This window comes from Macrotis lagotis, chromosome 1 (assembly GCF_037893015.1).
Source record: "Macrotis lagotis isolate mMagLag1 chromosome 1, bilby.v1.9.chrom.fasta, whole genome shotgun sequence".
NCBI classification, from domain to species: Eukaryota; Metazoa; Chordata; class Mammalia; order Peramelemorphia; family Peramelidae; genus Macrotis; species Macrotis lagotis.
The window spans coordinates 269,342,453-269,361,969 of NC_133658.1; the positions used below are offsets into that span (position 1 = coordinate 269,342,453).

At 37.4% G+C, this 19,517-nt stretch overlaps 1 protein-coding gene across 1 annotated transcript in view; it reads left to right on the forward strand.

Moving 5' to 3' along the window:
- CDH4 (cadherin 4) overlaps nucleotides 1-19,517 on the forward strand; it is a 1,140,604-nt gene that overhangs the window by 916,112 nt on the left and 204,975 nt on the right. Inside the window, exon 6 of the mRNA XM_074210396.1 lies at nucleotides 12,485-12,629. Within this exon, the coding sequence (XP_074066497.1) occupies nucleotides 12,485-12,629 (145 nt within the window). The remainder of the gene's footprint in view (nucleotides 1-12,484; nucleotides 12,630-19,517) is intronic.

Sequence of the window (19,517 nt, forward strand, 5' to 3'; positions counted from 1 at the left end):
CATGGGTAAGTAAGCTTAACTTTTCTGGGTTTCAGGCTTAAAGGACACTTCCATAGATCTATAACTCTGAGATCCCAGAAAACTACCATTCTCCAAAGCTCCTTTTCTCCCCCTCCCTATTCCCATCATCACCAGTCTAAAACTGAGTTTCATTCATTACCCTAAGGATGCTTCTACACAGGTCCTGTCATCACACACTATGATTTTCCTGCAAAGTTTCCCTTTGCATAATTAGTCAGATTGCCTCGGGTTCAGCATTTTTACAGCACTTTCCTTTTTAACTGTCCACACGGGGAGGCCATTTGCCTGATTAAATTCACCTTTTCAAGATGAGACAGATTAATTTTTAATTATTGTGGTAGCTCTGAGAAAGGAATCTTTCATCAACCTGAAAAGTCCCTCTTGTTCTCTCCTCTCTTAGAAACCTTGGCTTCAGGGCTTACATCATCCTGCTCTTTGATTTCTTGCTGAAATGTTACTCCTGTCAGATATGTGTCTCCGTTTTTAAAAAATCATGTCTCATAACTTTTCGGAAGTGGCAGTTGTTAGCATGGATCACCTCCCCTGTACTCAGCAAGCCTAGGCCACTCCTGAGTAGCTACTACTATTTCAGATAATAATTCTCTCTGAAACTTCAGTCCTTTCTTCCTGAAAACTCACTTCCCCTGAAGCTTCAAGAGCTTTTCAGCTGATAGAAAATCTCTTTTTAAAATCAGAGTTGTTCATCACACTTAGACTCAAGATTCTATTTTGATTGGCTTATCTTAGCAGCTTTTAAAATGTACACGATTGGCTTTCATATTCAGGAAAAGCTGCCTCCAAAATTCATGTCGATGCAACTACATAGCTGAGCTGAAGAAATGGAAGTTAGACCTAAAGGTGTCTCTTTGCTGAGTCTACAGTAACTCAACTCGGTATGTCTAAGTCAGCACTTAAAACAGCGCCTAATACTGTAGGTACTTAATAAATGTTTACTGATTGACTGACTAGCTCTTCTGTCCAAGGACTGAATTTTACTTAGGATAATTCAAAACCCATGGAAATATCAGCACATTGAATGAACGGATGAATGAAGGAATGAACAAATGAATGAATGAATCCAGGAACAAAGAAATGGAAAAAGTGCTTAGAGAACTGTGAAAATACTGGTGATACAAATAGAAAAGCAAAAATGGTCCCTACCTTTAGGGAACATATATTCTTATGGATAGAGACAACATTTTTAGGGGAATGTACAATGTTGAGTTGGTTGTTGTGAGACAAAGACAGTAAAATGGGTAGAATGAGATCCAGTCAAGCTTTCTGAGGTTGGTAAAATTCGCCTTTGTCAATTTTCTAGTTTACCTCTCTGCGTAGCTAAAGGTTGCCCTATTCCTCTTGCTGAATATCTCTTGTCTGTTTTCTCTAATTTTGAGTTCCAAAATCATTCCTGGATTCTCTTTCAAGACTTACACCTGTTACTAGAAAGAATTTGATAAATATTTACCTACACTGTTGTGTTAATGCCTGATAACAGTCTAATGTATTAATTACCTTTACAAGGGGGCAGTTGTATTTTAACAAAGGGAAATGAGACAGGAAGCTTTCTTGTATTCTATAGAGGAAAGCATTTTCTGTCATATCATGGTACATAAGAAACTTCCTGCTTTATCCTACTCAGACTACTAGAATCCTTGATGGTGTAGTTAGTATCTTTCCCCCCTCTCTGCCCATGCAAATGAATTATACTGGTCTCTTTTCACTGTCTTCCTACCATAAAGATTCCCAGCAAGAAGAATCCATTATAAACTCCCTGTAAGAAAAGAAGGACCCACTGCTTATAACTATCCAAATGAGAAAGCAAACACAGTTCATCCAACATTTTACAATGGCAGGAAACAAGATTTAAGGAGTGGAGTTGGGAGTGACAATAATGAAGGAGAAGACTATATTTGCAATGTCACATTACTATTAATTGCAGAGTAGAACTATGAAATCATCAAGAATTGTAATAATAATACTTAACATTTAAAATTCAAATAGGTATTCACACACTTTTTTCTCATTTGAGATAGTTATTACCAGTATTTCTCTTCCTGGTTTACAGATGAGGAAGCTGGGGTTCATGGAGGTTCAATGACTTGGCCATGGTCACATTACTAAGTGAGTGGCAAAGATGGAATTCAACCTCAGATTTTCTTGACTCCAAATTCAGCTGTCTAACCATTACGCCACATTGCCTCCTGTTGATGTTGTCCAATGGTCATAGACAATCAACTGTTCATTTAAAAAAATATATCATTTTTTTTGAAGTTCCATCTAAGTAAGTTTCAGTGAAATTTTGCAGTCAGTTAATAACTGGGACCCATAGTGCAACTATATCAGTAATATAAACAGAGTACCTTTGCATCAAGAAATGATGGAGAAGAGAAAAGAAGGCAATGAAGAAAGAAGAAATCAATGCAAAGACAAGAAAACTGCCCAATTTCTGTTCATGCATTTTGCAGGAATTCTGAATGCTCTTTTCTGAATTCTTTCTGAATTCAACATGTATATTTACTCTCTTGTCTATTTTTCTTTCAAGCAAAGTTGGGGGGCAATTAGCTTCCTGATTTTATTTTGCTGGCACATCAACATGCCTAGGATAGGTAGCAGAAAGCATGTGCTGGCCAGGGAATAAGTCATTGGTAATCTGAAAGTCTGAATACTTAAGGACTGTCAATCATGTCTTATTGTTTGATTGGAGCTTCTGTACCAGGGCTTGCAGAATGCACACCCTGAACACACTTGGGGAAAATTCAGGCACAGCTGGTACCTGTCTTTTCCTTTTTCAATCCTTCTCTGAGAAAGCATGTTGCATTCAAGAGTAAATTAGATTTTGGTGGAATGGTAGTCCATGTTGGAACTCCATTCATATCCAATGAAAATTAGTTACTGTCTTTTCTAATTGGCTTTAGCATCTCTCTTTATGCACTGAACTCTTCCTAGAATGAAGACGTGTTGCCAAAGGATGAGTTCCCAAAGATATCTCAATTCTAATAAGTCTCCTTCATTATTTTTAAAGTTTAAGGAGTACAATCAAGTGGCAGGAGAGAGAGTCAGATGACCCATTCTAGGTCATATACTTAGTGTCAGAGCCAAGACCATATGTCAAGTCTTCTAAAACTCCAATGAAGGCTTTTTCTACCATACTATAGTCAAGGAACAAAGAAAATAATTCCAGCTTTAATATCATTAATGACTCTGGTTAAATGCAGTTCAGCTTAGGAAACATTTATTGTCTACTCTACATATGGCATTGTGCCAGATACTGGGAAAAGTGATGGCCTTCCTACTCTTCTGGTCTACTTGGAATGGGGTATGGTACAACATATAAATTAATAATAATAAAAAGCTGAAGTGATAGGAGAAACAAATGAAGGTGAAATTTGAAGAGGAAGTCAAATCACCTTCAACAAGCATTTCCGTTAAGGACTTAACTAAGGTTAATCACTAAGCGAAGTGCTGGGAGTATAAAAACAGGCAAAAGGAAAGACAGTTCCTGCTCTCAAGGAACTTACATTCTAATGGGAGATTACAAATTAAAGGAAGTTAATACTGAGTGGGAGAGAAGGCATCCCTAGGGGACATGATGTAGAAAGCATATAGTCAGGAGTATGATATTTTTTCCTTCACTCTTGATGAAGACCATGCCATTAGGGAGGTGATGCCATGATAAACACATGAATTGGATTTGAGTGAGGGGGTGCTGTGCTGTCCAACCTCAGACACTTAATACTAACTAGCTGTGTGACCCTGGACAAGTCACTTAACTCTAATTGGCTCACATCCAGGGCCATGTCCAGTTGTTCTGATTCATGTTTGGCCACTGGACCCAGATGGTTCTGAAGGAGACAGTGAGACTGGTGACTTAGCAAAGCACCCCCTCACTCAAATCCAATTCATGTGCTTGTCATTACATCACCATCCTGAGTCAGAAGTATAAGCTGAAGGATAATGAAGACTTGACTGGCTTAGGCAATTTCCTAAAAATAAAATGTCTAGGAAGAACCATTCAGAGGAAAAGGAGGCACTTCCAGTGTGAGAAGTCCCTTTCAGTTGATGGAAAGGAGAGAACAAGGCTGGCTTCATAGAGGTATTAGATAACTATCCTAGGCCTCCCAAAGGCACCCCAACTCACCCTCTCCCCTTTCAAACTTCTCTATTTCTAATTAAATCTTTTCACTCACCTAAGTTTAAAACCTTGGGGTCACCCTAGACCCTTCCCACAAGCCCCATCCAATCAGTTGCCAAACCTAATGAACTTTATTTCCACATGACTAGCACCTATCTCCTCACACAGCTGTCACCCTAATTTGGACTCCCATCAGCTATAATAGGAATTTTTACCAGTCTCCTAATTAGATTCTCAACTTCCAGTCACTCCCCTCTCCATTTGATCCTTGATGCAGCTACCTTAGTAAGATTCCTAAAACCCAAGTCTGATCAATCGTTACTCTCTTGCTCAAGAATCTTCAAGGGATTTCTAATTCCTCTAAGAGAAAATGCAATTTCCTTAGGTTCACATTTCAATTCCTTTACATCCTGACTCCACTATATTTTGCTATACTTATTTACACATTACTCCATTCTATGCACTCTGCATTCTACTCAAACTAACCCATTTGCTGTCTCTCGCACATAACAATTCATATCCCATCTTCATATCTGTATCTATTTCTGGCATGCTTTCCCTCCTCAATTTGCCTTTTTACATACCTAAATTTTGTTAAGGCTTGGTTTATGTGCCACTTCCTACTGAGGACTCCTAGTTTTTACCTTTTTTTTCTCCTGTCTTAAACTATTTTTTTACTTGTCAGTTTATATCGTTCCAGGATAATATAAGCTTTTTGAGAGATAGTTAACATTTTTCATTTTTTTCTTTGTGTTACTAACATGTATCAATGGTTTGTATACATTAGGTAGCTAATAAGTACTTATTAAATTTAGGTGTCATATTGAAGGAGAAGGCAGAAATGAGGGGTGAGTAGGTATCTGACATGGGACATGGCCCTTGTACCAAAGCTGGAATTGTCTGTTTATGTTTGTTTTGTTTTGGGTTTTTTGCAAGGCAATGGGGTTAAGTGGCTTGTCCCAGGCCAGACAGGTAGGTAATTATAAGTGTCTGAGGCTGGATTTGAACTCAGGTACTCCCAACTCCAGGGCCGGTGCTCTAACCACTGCACCACCTAGCCACCCCAAGTTGTCCGCTTAAATAAGACTGGAAGTGCAGTTTGGCTGCAATATAGAGTTTGTAATATGAAATAAGACTGAAGAGCTAGGTCAGTGACAGATGTGGAAGACCTTAAACGTGAAGCCAAGGAATTTGCATTTTATTATATTGGCAATAGGACACTGAAGAAAGTTTGGAGTGAGCAAGGTTTTTGACATGGGCATACTTGTTGTGTATTACAAAGATAGCAGGAATTTATGAAAAAATGGGTTTAGAGAGAGGAATCTCAAATTATCTGTTTTCCCATCTCTTTTCTTTTCTTCTACATGGGGAAAATTATATAGACAAAAGAGGTACTAACTAATATTGCAGTTGGAAACATACTTGAGTACTTTTTACTATCTTTGTATTTCCACTTATATAAAATTAGAATATGGTGATGGGCACTAATACCATAATCTTTAGCCACCTAAAGCAGTGTATAGTAGTAGAATGAGCCCTAGATTCAGTCCAACAACCTGAATTTTAATTCCAGCTCTGTTACTTATTAGCTCTGTGACCTTAGACAAAGTACTTAGTCTCTATAATCTTTAGTTTCCTCATCTGCAAAATGAAGGGGTCAAGCTGGATGGTCTCTAAGATCTCTCCACCTTCTAAATTCTTTGATCCTAATAAAACTCCAATTATAGCTTACTCCATTGCTTATTTTTAAAGATATGGAAGGAACCCTGAGAGGTCAAAATCATCACCCATTTAAATAATTCTCATTATTGCTTCAAATCCACTATCATTCATTTGGAATTGCCCCACCCCTCCAGAGAAAAACTCATTCTCTTTGAAGTCTCACTCTGAGGAGACATCAACTCTGGCAACCACTTCTCCACTTATTCACAGAAAAGGAATTTTTAAATAATCAAGTGCCAATAACATAGCAACTGCCATTGGACAGAAGAATTCCATCATGTCTATTCTTTGCAAACACTTTCTCTCTTTTTCTGTTTATTCTCTTTGCCAGTCATACAAGCACTTAGGCATCCCCCTGTTATATCTAAGGGTTCCAATTAAATGTTTTTGAAACTAGATCACCAGTATACAAACTCTTGTTGAAATGAAAGGGATAAACCAAATAACCTCTGATTATACATGTAGACCCAGTGGCCAGCTTACCTCCTGCTATCTTCAGTCAGGACTGTTCTTTAATCATTATTTATGAGGTAGAAATCTAAGTAGTCATGGGGGTCACCATTAGGACTTAGACATCAAACACTAAGACTAAAAGACATAGCAGAGTTCCAGTTTTCAGGAGTAGAGACCAAACTAAAGATCAAGAAGTTAGAGCTGGCTAAATTATTACTTATTAGAGAAATGCAAATTAAAGCTTCTCTGAGGTACCACCTCACACCTCTCAGACTGGCCAATATGGCCAGAAAGGATAATGATCATTGTTGGAAGGGTTGTGGGAAATCTGGGACACTATTACACTGTTGGTGGAGCTGTGAACTCATCCAGCCTTTCTGGAGAGAAATTTGGATCTGTGCCTAAAGGGCAACAAAAACGAGCATACCCTTTGATCCAGCAATACCACCACTGGGTTTATACCTTGAAGAGATGATGAAAAAGGGTAAAAACATCATTTGGACAAGAATATTCATAGCAGCCCTGTTTGTGGTGGCAAAGAATTGGAATCAAGTAAATGTCCTTCAATTGGGGAATGGCTTAGCAAACTGTGGTACATGTATGTCATGGAACACTTGTTCTATTAGAAACCAGGAGGGGCAGGAATTCAGGGAAGCCTGGAAGGATTTGCATAAATTGATGCTGAGCAAGATGAGCAGAACCACAAAAACACTGTACACCTTAACAGCAACATGGGGGTGATGATCAATTTTGATGGACTTGTTCATTCCATCAGAGCAACAATCAAGGACAATTTTGGGGCTGTCTGCAATGGAGAATACCATCTGTATCTAGATTAAGAGCCGTGGAGTTTGAACAAAGTTCAAGGACTATTCCCTTTATTTTAGAAAAAAAAATCTGATATCTTATTGTCTAATCTTGTTATCTCTTATACTTTATATTTCTTCCTTAAGGATATGATTTATCTCTCATCACACTCAATTTGGATCAATGTATAACATGGAAACAATGTAAAGACTGACAAATTGCTTTCTGTGGGGGTGGGGTGCAGGGAGGGAAGTAAGATGGGGGAAAAATTGTAAAACTCAAAATAAATAAAATCTTTAATTAAGACTGTAAAAAAAAATTTAGAGCTAGAATGGATTTTAGTTGTTGCCTAATTTAACTCCTTAATCTTACAATATAAAAAACTGAGGACCATCAAGAGTTGAGGTCCCAAGTGAAGGACTTTGATTAAGGGTAACATATCAGTGGTCCAGTTTCAAGAAAGTTACCAGATTAGGTTTTAGTCACAAGGATCATGTCAAAATCAATTTATTAATCAATCAGAATTTATTAAACATCATCTATTTTATTGGACTAAAGCCTGGGAATACAAAGAACGAAATCGTTTCTATTCTCAATTAGCAATTGCTATTCTTACATTTCTTCTTTCCAGTGGGATGAGTGGTCAGAAGGCCTGAGAACAAAGCATGTTGCTGAGATTTAACTGACTCTCCTTAGAATGTCGAGGGCAGGGAAGGAAGCCAGAAGACTTAGCACAATAGAATGTAAACACTTTTCATAGTAAAAAATATTTAATTTCTAGGGCAGCTCAGTAGTACAGTGAATAGAGTATTGGCCCTGGAGACAGGAGGACCTGAGTTCAAATTTGACCTCAGACACCTAATAATTACCCAGCTATGGACCTTGGGCAAGTCACTTGACCCCATTGCCTTGCAAAAACAAATATATATTCCTGCTTCAATTTAAACAAATTCCCCAAAATCAGTTCATAGACAAATCACAAGATAATGTGATAATATTGTTTTAAAGTTTATGGAGCAATTAGATGGCACAGTGGATAGAGTAGCCCCTGGAATCAGCAGGACTTGAGTTCAAATGTAGTTTCAGACACTTAATAGTTACCTAGCTTTATGAACTTGGGCAAGTCACGTAACCCCATTGCCTTGCCAAAAAAAAAAAAAAAAACCTGAAACACACACACACACACACACACACACACACACACACACACCAATAAAGTTATTCCCACTTTACAAAAAGTTTATCTATTTTATTCCTTTAAATTCTAGTGGAATGTAAGCTTTGAGAGCTAGCAATGTTTCATTCTTATCTTTGAAATCCTAGCACTTACAATAATGCTTGTGAGTAGTTACTTAATGAATGTCTGTTGAGTTAAATTAAATAGCCATTTCTCTTAATGCCTTTAAAATAGGTTAAGAATTTTGGAAATAGATGTTCTCCACTCAGAGTTAAAAAGTGTCCTTTTCATATGGACAGGGGAAAGAGCTTCCCTGAATATCAGGAATATAAGAAGAGTTGGGTAACATTTCAGTTATGGAATTTTTTTTACCCCCATTCTGACCAAGCTAGGTGCTCAGAGCCACAAGCTTGTTGAGTGGCATGAGCTGATCAGGGTTTAAAAAAGCTATCAAATTTGATTAAAACTTTTTTTTTTGGAGATGGGGGGGGCAGGATGGAAGACAAATCTGAAAATTAAATAAATATGTGATTCACATGGCATGTTATCTCTGAATGAAGCTGCTTCTTCAGATAGAACAAGAAGCATCTAATTCCACCTTAGTTTGAAGATAATAACTTTAATTTTAGTCCAGAATTGCTTTTTTTCCCAAAGACAACCTGACCTTTGCCTTGTAAAGTTATTGACTGGCTCCATCTGACATGATGAAGGATAGCTCTGTGTCTCCTGGCTGAATGGTTTGTTCATGAGGATGAAATGCAGATAGTTCACAGTGACTGGCAACTGGATTGCTGTGGAGGGTCTTAGCATCCCTACACAGCACTTCAAATTTGTTCTTAATAGAACATAGTCTGGACTTAGACTTTTGCACAATCCCATGTTGCTGTGTTGTACTTTGCAATTATCCTAGGAATCAGTGTTAATTTGGTTTGTTGCACAACACACATGGCTTTCCCCCCTCCCTTTTTCATCTATTTTTTTGTCAAGTAAGCCTTGAAATTCTTCTTAAAAACACAAATTAAGGGGTAAAATTCCATTCAGTGCTGTCTGAAGCAAACCAAAACACTGGAGCCAATATGAATACAATTAGCACTTTCATTTTTCCTTCAGCAACCATCATGTATAAATGCCTTCCGTTCAGAGGTACATGAAGCAACAGTAATGAGAAGCTATGCTAAGAGATTGGATAATAGGAAGAATTCACTTGGAACCAGCTGGATCGAGCTCTTCATAGTCAACATGCACCAGTTTCCATTCCCTAGATACTCTGCTTCAAAGTTCTATTCCCCAAATGCTTTCCTTTCATCTTGATTTTAACACTTTTTCAGGGTCACAGAATCATAGGATCCTAGAGTGGGAAGGCATTTTAGGCGGGATTTTAAAGGTCTAGTTGGACTAGACCATCTCATACAATCCCCTGCCTAAGATCAAGAGGAGTACAGTGGCATGGGAAGGCGAGGAATTGAAAACCTGTGGTCTAATCCCCATTCTACCATAAATTAGTTTTATCACCTTGGGGAACTTCTAATTCCTTTATAAAATTCAGGGCTTAGATTTATCAACCCATCAATGAACATTTGTGCCCTTACAAAATTCAGTACATATAAGATAAATTCAGAGGAGATAAAAAAAAAGTCAAGGCATTAGCAGCCAAGAGGACTGGGAAATAATTCCTGAAGGAGGTGGTTTTAAGCGAAGCTAATTCTGACATTCTACCTTCTATGTTCTAAACCAACTCTGAAATTCTCTGGTTCTATGGTCTAAGATTCCTTTAAACTCTCACATTCTTTGCTCTCTTGCAGCTCTGACATTCATTGGCTTTGTGACTGTTAACCAGAAGCCCCAGCAACAACAAGTCATAGATATCCACCCTCTATTCTTCCCAAAGGGATTTCCTATCTATAAACTAAATCCTCCTAGATCTGAATGCTGTTATGTGCATCAGCCCCAGAAGGTTGACCCATAAACTACTTTTATTTTGATTTTTTCCTTGTGGTTCAGCTCCTGAAAGCAAACAGGACAAATAGAAGAAAATAGATTTGAGTAGGAAAGAACTTAAAAATCTAGTCTTAGACCAGAATTAACAGAGCTACCTGGTCTGTCCTCTAATGCCTTCCAATTCTTTCTTGCCTTCAGCCTGAAATCCCAGAGGGCTTGTCACTCTACTCCTTCATTTTAATAGACCACGGTTATCCTTTCAGTTTAAGGAGACAGACCCTTGGTTCCCACTGTTACCTGGTAAGAATTTCTCTTTCTGGAGATATCCACAGAAGAGACATTCTAAGTAGAAACCTCCAAAGTTAAGATGCTTTTGCTACTATATTTGACCATTTGAGACCTTAGATTAAATTTATAGAGAAGGGGTACAAATCAATTTTCAGATGCCCAGTAGATCCTTAGATGGGAATATTCTATCCTGAGCTCTAAGAATGAACATGTATTTCATCTTTTAGCATCTCAAAAGACCCTGTGATAGGTGTGAAATATTCCCCACCCCCACTAAATTAATAGCAGTGAGAAAAATTTCACCTTTAAACAATGCCACAAGGATTTTCATGGTCCCTGGGTTGGGAGTACTTTGTTATCTCTGTCTCCAAAATATTACAGATTGGACTTTTGGACTATGGGGGCAAGAAAGCAAGCAGCTGCTGTCAATAGCCCTAATGAGAACACTAACTTCTTTCCTACCGTTAGGGTTGCCTGAAGGTAGTAGGGAAGGCACATTCACATCTTTGGTCACTGCTTCTTATAGGCTTGAACATTATTCTATAATTGCAAGCTTGATTAGAAATACAGTGTTAGAGACAACTTCTTTGTGGTAAACCAGTTCAGATCCAAGATTTTTTTTTTGGTTTGTTTTTTCCTTACTGAATTTGTTTAAATGTCTCTTGAAAGATCTTTTGTGCTGATCTTTACTATGAATTGCCTGAAGTTTGGGGCATAGAGAACTCTGAAGGATTTGACTGATGATGATGATTCTACTCCACAAGGTCAATGCTATCTGCTAACTTGAAAACATCCTGGAAGACCTTCTTTGTGATCTCATGCATGTTTTCTGTGTCAAAGCTGAGGGACCAGGGTAAGGTTCAGGATCATCTGGAAATTTTTATCACTAATCATTTTTTAAACAAGATTTTGAATTTTACATTTTCTCTTTCCCTCCCTTCCCTTCCCTTGACAAAAAGCAATCTAATATATCTCCATAGTGTAATTATGCTAAACATAGATCCATATTAATCATAAGGTGAAAGAAGAATCAAAACCAAGTGGAAAAAAATTAGAGAGAAAATAATGATATAATACATAAGAAAACTTTATAAAATTGAAGATAGTAAGCTTTGCATTTAAACTCTACTGTTCTCTCTCTGAACATGGATGATATTTTCTATCACAAGTCTTTTAGAATTTTCTTTGATTGCTATGCTGCTCAATTGAACAAGTCCATCATAGTTGATCATCACTCAATGTTGTTGTTGTTGGTATCTGTAGTGTACTTCTGGTTCTCCCCACTTCATTCAGCATCAGTTCATTTATATCCTTACAGGATTTTCTGTCCAATCATCATGATTTCTTATAGAATAATAGTGTTCCTTGACATTCATATGCCAAATTTGTTCAGCCATTCCCCAATTGATGGGCATTCCCTCAATTTCCAATTCTTTGCCACAATGAAAAGAGTCATTATGAATATTCTTGTACATGTGAGTTTTTTGCACTTTTTTGTGATTACTTTGGAATAGTGGCATTGCTGTATCAAAGGATATACACAGTTTTATTGCCCTTTGGGCATCATCATCAGGACATTTTTATATAGAACACATTTGATACAGATCAGAAACTTACTCTTTAAGATTACTGCCTTACTTTCTTGCTATTCGCCCCCCACAGTGAATGATGATTGTATATGTTACAGTATTAAAGAAGTTTTTGGAAGTAAGCCCACTTTAACACCCAGACATTCATTATCTTCATTTCTTTTTTTTTTAAAGCATATTTTGTTTCATTGGCAATTACCACAAATATGATAGACTTTAGATAGAAACTAAATGCTTTTTAGCTCTGATATATGCCAGCAGCTCTCAAAACTATTTGGAAGCATCATTTAAATTCAGGTTTTGACCATGTGTTATTTCTGTTTTGTTTGTTTGTTTTTTTTTCTTTTGTTTTTTCAGCTTAGAGCACATGCAGTGGACATGAATGGAAACAAGGTGGAGAATCCTATTGACCTTTACATCTATGTGATTGACATGAATGACAACAGACCAGAGTTTATAAATCAAGTCTACAATGGCTCTGTGGATGAGGGTTCCAAACCAGGTAAAGTACTGTGCCTTAGCTCAGGCATCTTAGCAAAGACATTGCCCAACAACAGGCCACCTCTGATTTACCTTGCCAATATTTGCACAATGCATCTTACATATAAATAATCGTCTTCAAGTCTGACTGAAACTCAATCTGGCCCCCTGTGAATACAATGGTAATGAAAAGGAATAGTTGATAAATCAACTTCCTCTTTTGGCTCCCACCCATCTCCCTTGGAAATAAGAGAGAAGAGCTATGTTTGGGACTTCTTTGAAAGCTTTGTTTTTATCACTTATGCCCCAATTGGCTATAGCTCTCTGCACTCATCAAAGCAGGAATTCCTTCTAACAATGCTAATCACAACTCATACCTATAATGGGAGTATATTTTTTAAAAAGGAGTTTCATTATGCTTTGGACTTCTCTCTGAGAATTATTGGAGTCTAAATAAATAATTGACCCAAAAATCTAGGAATATATATGTAGCCAATTCAGGATAAAATGCTGAACTTAGAGGCAGAAGACCTGAACTTGATTCCTACCTTAGACACTTTCTGAATGATCCTAGGCAAGTCACTTGATTTTTCTTAGCCTTGACCTCCTCATCTGTAAAAATGGGGGGGTAGCAATGGTATATATTTTCAAGGATTGCTATGAGGATCAAATGAGATAAGACATATGGAGTGCTTTATAAACCTTGAAATGCCATATAAATGACATTGTTAGTTATAATGATGATAATAATTACTTTTCCTAAATTCAGCCCAAGCTAAATTTGGAGAGGAGAGAGGAAGACAACTGAAATGTTCTAAATAGTTAGCAATCATCACTCTACTTGAATTTACTTCTAACCTTAGAATACCAGGACCAAAGAAAACCTTAGAGATCACTTAGTTCAGGGCTGCTTAATGTAGGATTCATGAATTTGTCTTTTTTAAAGTATATTTTGATGACTTTATTTCAATATAATTGATAACTTTTACAATCCATTATATTTTATTTTAGTAATTTAAAAACATTCTCTTGAGAAGGGCTGAATAAGTTTCCTTTGCCAGACTATGAAAGCAGTTTATGCACACCCACAAAAAAGATTAGGATCCCTGGTCTAGTACAGGTACTTCATTTTCACAAAATCAGAGATTCTTCAAATGTTAGAGATAGCAGTGTTGTCAATGGGATCTGGGGTAACCAGATCAGGATAGGAATTTGGGGGCCACTGAAAGGACAGATGAATTCGTGTGCTCTATGGGATTTTAAAATTGCTCAGGATTTTATTATAAAATATATCAAAGTAAACAGGTTGAAAAACTTTTCCTCCCAAAGGATCAACAAAGGACTATATGACAGGGTGAATAACAAAAGGCTACCCATGGTTGCTTAGTAGACAGAGACTAAGACAGAGACAGAGAGAGGGAGATGAGGAGAGGTGGGGATAAAGACAATCAGAGAGCTGACTGGGCCAGAGATAGAGGTGGGCTAGAAAGAGAGGTGGCCTGATCCTGGTTTGATAGCCTTGCCTCTTATCTGGGCACTGAGAGCAAAAGGGGAAATCCCTCCCCCCTTTATGTGACCAAAACCAGGTGCAAGGTTGGAAGCTGGGGTTGGGAAAGAGGAGAAAGGAAGGGGCGGCTAATGGATGAAGCACTGGCCCTGAAGTCAGGAGTACCTGAGTTCAAATCTGGCCTCAGACACTTAATAATTACCTAGCTGTGTGGCCTTGGGCAAGCCACTTAACCCCATTTGCCTTGCAAAAACAAAAACAAAAAAAAAGAGGAGACAGGATTCAAATTTTACATTAAATAATGAAATAATAGGAGTCAATTTACATCTTACAGCAAAGACTCTCCACCCATTTTACAAGACTTAACAGCATTTAAGATTACAGAATTTTTGTTACATTCCTAATCCTCTACATCAGAAGGAACCTCAGAAGCTATCTAGTCTGACCCAAGCCCAAAAGAGAATTCCATTACAACATAACCCAGCCAATGCCCATACAGACCTCTGATGAGAGGGAATTTTTTACTTAATAGGGCTGCCATTCCATTTTACAGATAGGAAATAAAATCATCTAGGGGAAGGGGCTTGCCTAAAGTGAATAAATAGGGTCTATGGAATTGTGAGTTTCTGTGATAGAGGGGATAGGCAAGCCAAGGCACTATATATAGTGCATGTACTGTGATTAGGAAGACTCGTCTTCCCAAGTTCAAATCTGATCTCAATAATGGGCAGTCACATCCCTGTTCTCCTCAGTTTTCTCATCTGAAAAAAATGAACTGAGAAGAAAATGGCAAATCCCTTCAAGTACATTTGCTAAGAGAATCCCAAATGGGATCATGAAAAGTAGGACACAACAGAAAAATGACCAAACAAAACTAATCAGTATAGGGTAGATCCTATACAGTTTATTGGAGACTCTGCAAAAGGAAATGCTTTTTTTGGGTAGTGGTACTATTCAAATGTACCAATACTGTCATTCTTCTTGCCCTCCACTTACTTTCTGAGGAAATTGTTCTTGGACTGCTTTTCCTGATAGAGGGGTTCACTGGTGACTAGTTTTAGGTTAGTGTCAGCACACATTTATCATCACTTTCTTGCTGCCTGAGGTAGTTGTCATAGAGTGGTCTCTAGGGGTAACTATTTTCAACAAGGTGAATTGCATTCTCCACTGATTGTCTTTCAGGATTGCATGACCCTAGTGCAGAAAAGGACAAAGTGTGACATGATTTCTCCTAGAACCTTCTTCTTATCTCTCCTTCAGAGTAAGGAGAAGACAGGAAAAGGATGGACAAAGGAATCACAAGCTGGTAGAGGCACTGAATGGTCCTTTCTGAGCCATTTCCTTTAAGGAGGATATGGCTTGGAGTGGTGGCATCATCATAGCAGCTGGCAGGGACTCCAATGTGGCAGTGTGTGGCAGCCAGTGGTGATGCAGCAGAGTCAGTGTGAGGTTGGAAAGCACTGTGTTTTGGGTGTTGTTTTCATAACAAATCTAATTTCCCACATCTTCTAAAACCAATCAATATGAAAAGTCTTCCCAAATGTTTAACTAGCTTTTCTCATTAGGATAACAAAAGCAGCAAATTGCAGTATTTTCTCAACAAAAATCCAGATAAGCCTTTAAGCTAGAAAATCAGCATCGGGCCTTTTCCTCAAGAGTACAGAAAGTCGAAGAAGGAAAGGTGCCTCAGGGCTTTGCCCATGACTGATGGAGTGCAGTCTGCCTTAGAAGCAGGTCAAATGTAGGGTTTCCTATTCCAAAACATCAAATTTCTCATGGTTGTGTGATTATTACCCTTCTTTTCCCACACCATCACTTTTCTCTTAAAATCCTACATTTACATTAACATGTCAATTCTCTTTCAACCCTTTCCTTCCCAAGGAACATGGAAATCTGTTCTGATATTAGTCCTCCATGAGTAATGATAAGGTTGTGTCCTTTGAAATACTACAATGAAGTTGTACCATGCTTTTGTTTAACCTACTCCTGCTGTCCCAAGCCAAGCCTTATTCAGAGCAGAGAAAATAAAGTCAGAATTGAGAATGGAATCCAATTACCTAAGCAGGAGACTCCCCAAAACTAGAAATACTTTTTCTATGGCAATTTCTTCTCTTACAACAGAAAATTATAGTAATAGAAGGTTCTGTGCTGAGTCTTTGTGAAATGAGGGAAAGCTACAGCTGGAATTAATCATTATTCCTTAGATTGATGGGCTAATGAAGGGTTTAAGATGTATATTCTTTCAGAAAACAAATGGAAATATATATTAAATATTGATTCAGGAAGACAAGTCCTTTTTCCCCAAAAACTGTAAGTAATATAATTAGGGTAGTTAAACATAGCCACAAGGCACACATTAACTTCAGACCCTAAGTTCAACCCAAGGTCTCTTCTTAGCCCAGTCTCCACTAGAGATTTCCCCAACTCTTTTTTGGCTTTCCAATGAATCTATCCTTTCCTCTTTTAATAAAAACCTTCTTTCAGTTGAGATAAAGGAATATCAGTGGTTCAGGGCAGCACATTCCTACTATTAGAAACCAAACTCAAAGTGCATGTTAGATTATTAACCACCATATTTGTCTAGGTTGGACAATTTGCATTCAAATTGAATATTTGCCATAGTGAAGGTGCCTTTGGTAAACATTACCTGAAGAAAGACCCTAGTGACTGATTAATTAGACATGTGCCTAGACCCTTAAAAATCAGCAGGAGATTATTAGCTCTGAAGCAAAGAAAATCTCTGCCCCTAGATAATTATTCTAAATTAATTATATAGAACCATGAGTAGATAAAATGAGACAGTGGACAGAGTACTAGATATGGAATCAAAGGAACAAGATTCAAATCCTATCTCTGCCATTTACTAATTAAGTGTTCTTGGACAAGTCACTTAAACTCTCTGGGCCTCAGTTTCCTCATTTGTAGATGAAACGCTGAACCAGGTGACCTCCTAATGTTCTTTCCGGGTCTAAATCCATGATTCTTTAATCCTAATATTTTTAACACTTTCCTCACTGTTCAGATTTAATGATTAGTCATTTTTTCAGTCATGTCTGATTCTCCTTGACCCCATTTGAGGTTCTCTTTGCAAAGATACTGAAGTGGTTTGCTATTTTCTTCTCCAACTAATTTTACAGATGAGGAAACTGAGGCAAACTGAGTCAAGTGACTTGCCCAAGGTCACATAGCTAGGAAGTATATGAGGTCAGATTTGAACTCAGGAAGATGAGTCTTCCTGACTCCAAGCCTGGCATCCATTCAACTATATGTCTGTGTATATACATATATACATAGATCTTTATGTACACACACACACACACACACACACACACACACACACATATATAGTTATATGTATGTACAAATGCATATATATTGTATATAGTTATTTGTATGTTATCTCTCACATTAGATTGTGAGTTTCTTGTTTTTGTAAACCTAGTGATTAGAAAAATGCTTGAAACCTAAATGGCACTTAAATTCTTGATAACAATTTGACTCTATACTCCTTATAGACATGGTTTTTTTTCTTATTTATCTTTTCCTCACTGTGTCTAACATGCTATATACATAGTAGACTCTCAGTACATGTATGAATGAATGATTTAATAAACAAAGGGGGAAAATCCATTTTGCTTAATTAGCCCTGGGGATATAGACAAGGATAAAAGATAGTCCCAGCTCTTACTTTCTGACAGGTAGTGACCACATATATAGGAGGTTTCAGGTATAAGTTAAATAGGAAGACCCCATGATCCTTAGGACACAACAACAAAACAGATGATAATGCATCATCTTTGATGTTATTTCCTAAGTGATTTTTGTCACCTAAGTCACTTAAACTCTCTAAACTCACTTAAACCTCAGTTTCCTCTTATGTAATAAAATGTTGAAGTAGGTGCTCTCTGAGGTAAATAATATTGTTTTCTGATTTTGAAACATTTCACAGTCTGGAAGCAGTCTAGTAGTCTTGGGAATGCTACTGTTCTTAAGACTCTTGGTCTCACTTACCCATCATTGTCAGCAATGGTGGTAGTAGTGATGGCAGGACCCCTTCCCCCAAGGGTTGCTCCACCCAGTAGGATAGAGATGGATGAAAGTAGGACTGATGGTCTGGAAGACAGTGCTATTTGAGGACTCTTTGCATTTACCCAATAATTGATTGTTTCATTATAGGTGCATTTGACTAAACAACAGTAAAAAACAAAACAAAACAACAAGAACTCCACTAAAAAGATTCTTTTCTGAATTGAATTCTGGCAAAAGGAAACAAATTCCTTCTAAGCTAACTAATGTGACCTAATGAGAGAAAGAGAGTGAATTAGTGACAGTGCTGACTTTTAGACTGAATACACTTTTGTATTCAATATATAGATTTTTCTAACAATTCCAAGCTTATACAGAAGTTTTAAAACTAACATAGTGATTCTAAGAGGTTGAATTGAATCTTACTGATCACATGACTCACTTAATTTTAAGAACTTTCTTTTTTCTACCATGTACTCAAGTCTTTTACAATTCTGAAGACAAGTGGGATTATATCATTAATTTGCTTAGAAAACCATTTCTACACTGTTATTTTTCTTTACATCTCACCCAGCATCTACTGTGGTTTATTCAAATTTTGAAGGGGACTAGAGGATCGACTGGCCTGAACCAAACCTGAGCTTATTCCAGTGTGAAGATGTCCAATGTGAAAATTCTTTCTACTAATGTAGATATATAACTTAGCTACAATTTTTAATCTTCATTTGCCTGAAACTTTGAGAGATTAAATGATTTATCCATGGTCATATGATCAGTCAAAGGCAGGATCTTTCTGATTCTACAACCTGCCCTCTCTACACACCACCTCTTTACTTATATGTAAAAGATATTTAATATTTACTGAATAAATAGATCAATGAAAGCAGCAAAAGTTAACTTTAGCTTACATTTGTTCTGAATAATCAGATTCTAGTATTTTAGAGTTTAAACAACTAAGGTTTAATTCATCAGAAAGGTTCTTGGGAATTTATATGACTGTCCTGATACTACCCACACTGTGTGTTTATGTGTCTATGTATGACTCTCTCTCTGTTTCTTCATCTATCTTTGTGTCTGTCTGTCTGTCTGTCTATCTGTCTGTCTGTCTCTCTCTCTCTCTCTGTCTTTCTCTCATCTGAGACTATTTTCCAAATCCCCATTAAGGTACAGTCTTATCTGAAGTACAGACCCTTAAGTTTTCAACATGTGGGATTTGAGACCTTCAAATGAAAACCAGCCCTGGGAAATAGAAATCTTTCACTGTGAAATACATTTTTTGTGGGTTTTGCTTTTTGCATTCCCCCTTGCATAGAACAAAAGCTTTTCTTTTCTTCTTGGTTTCGTGACTGGCTTTCTAGTCTAATGTGTTCCTGTTAG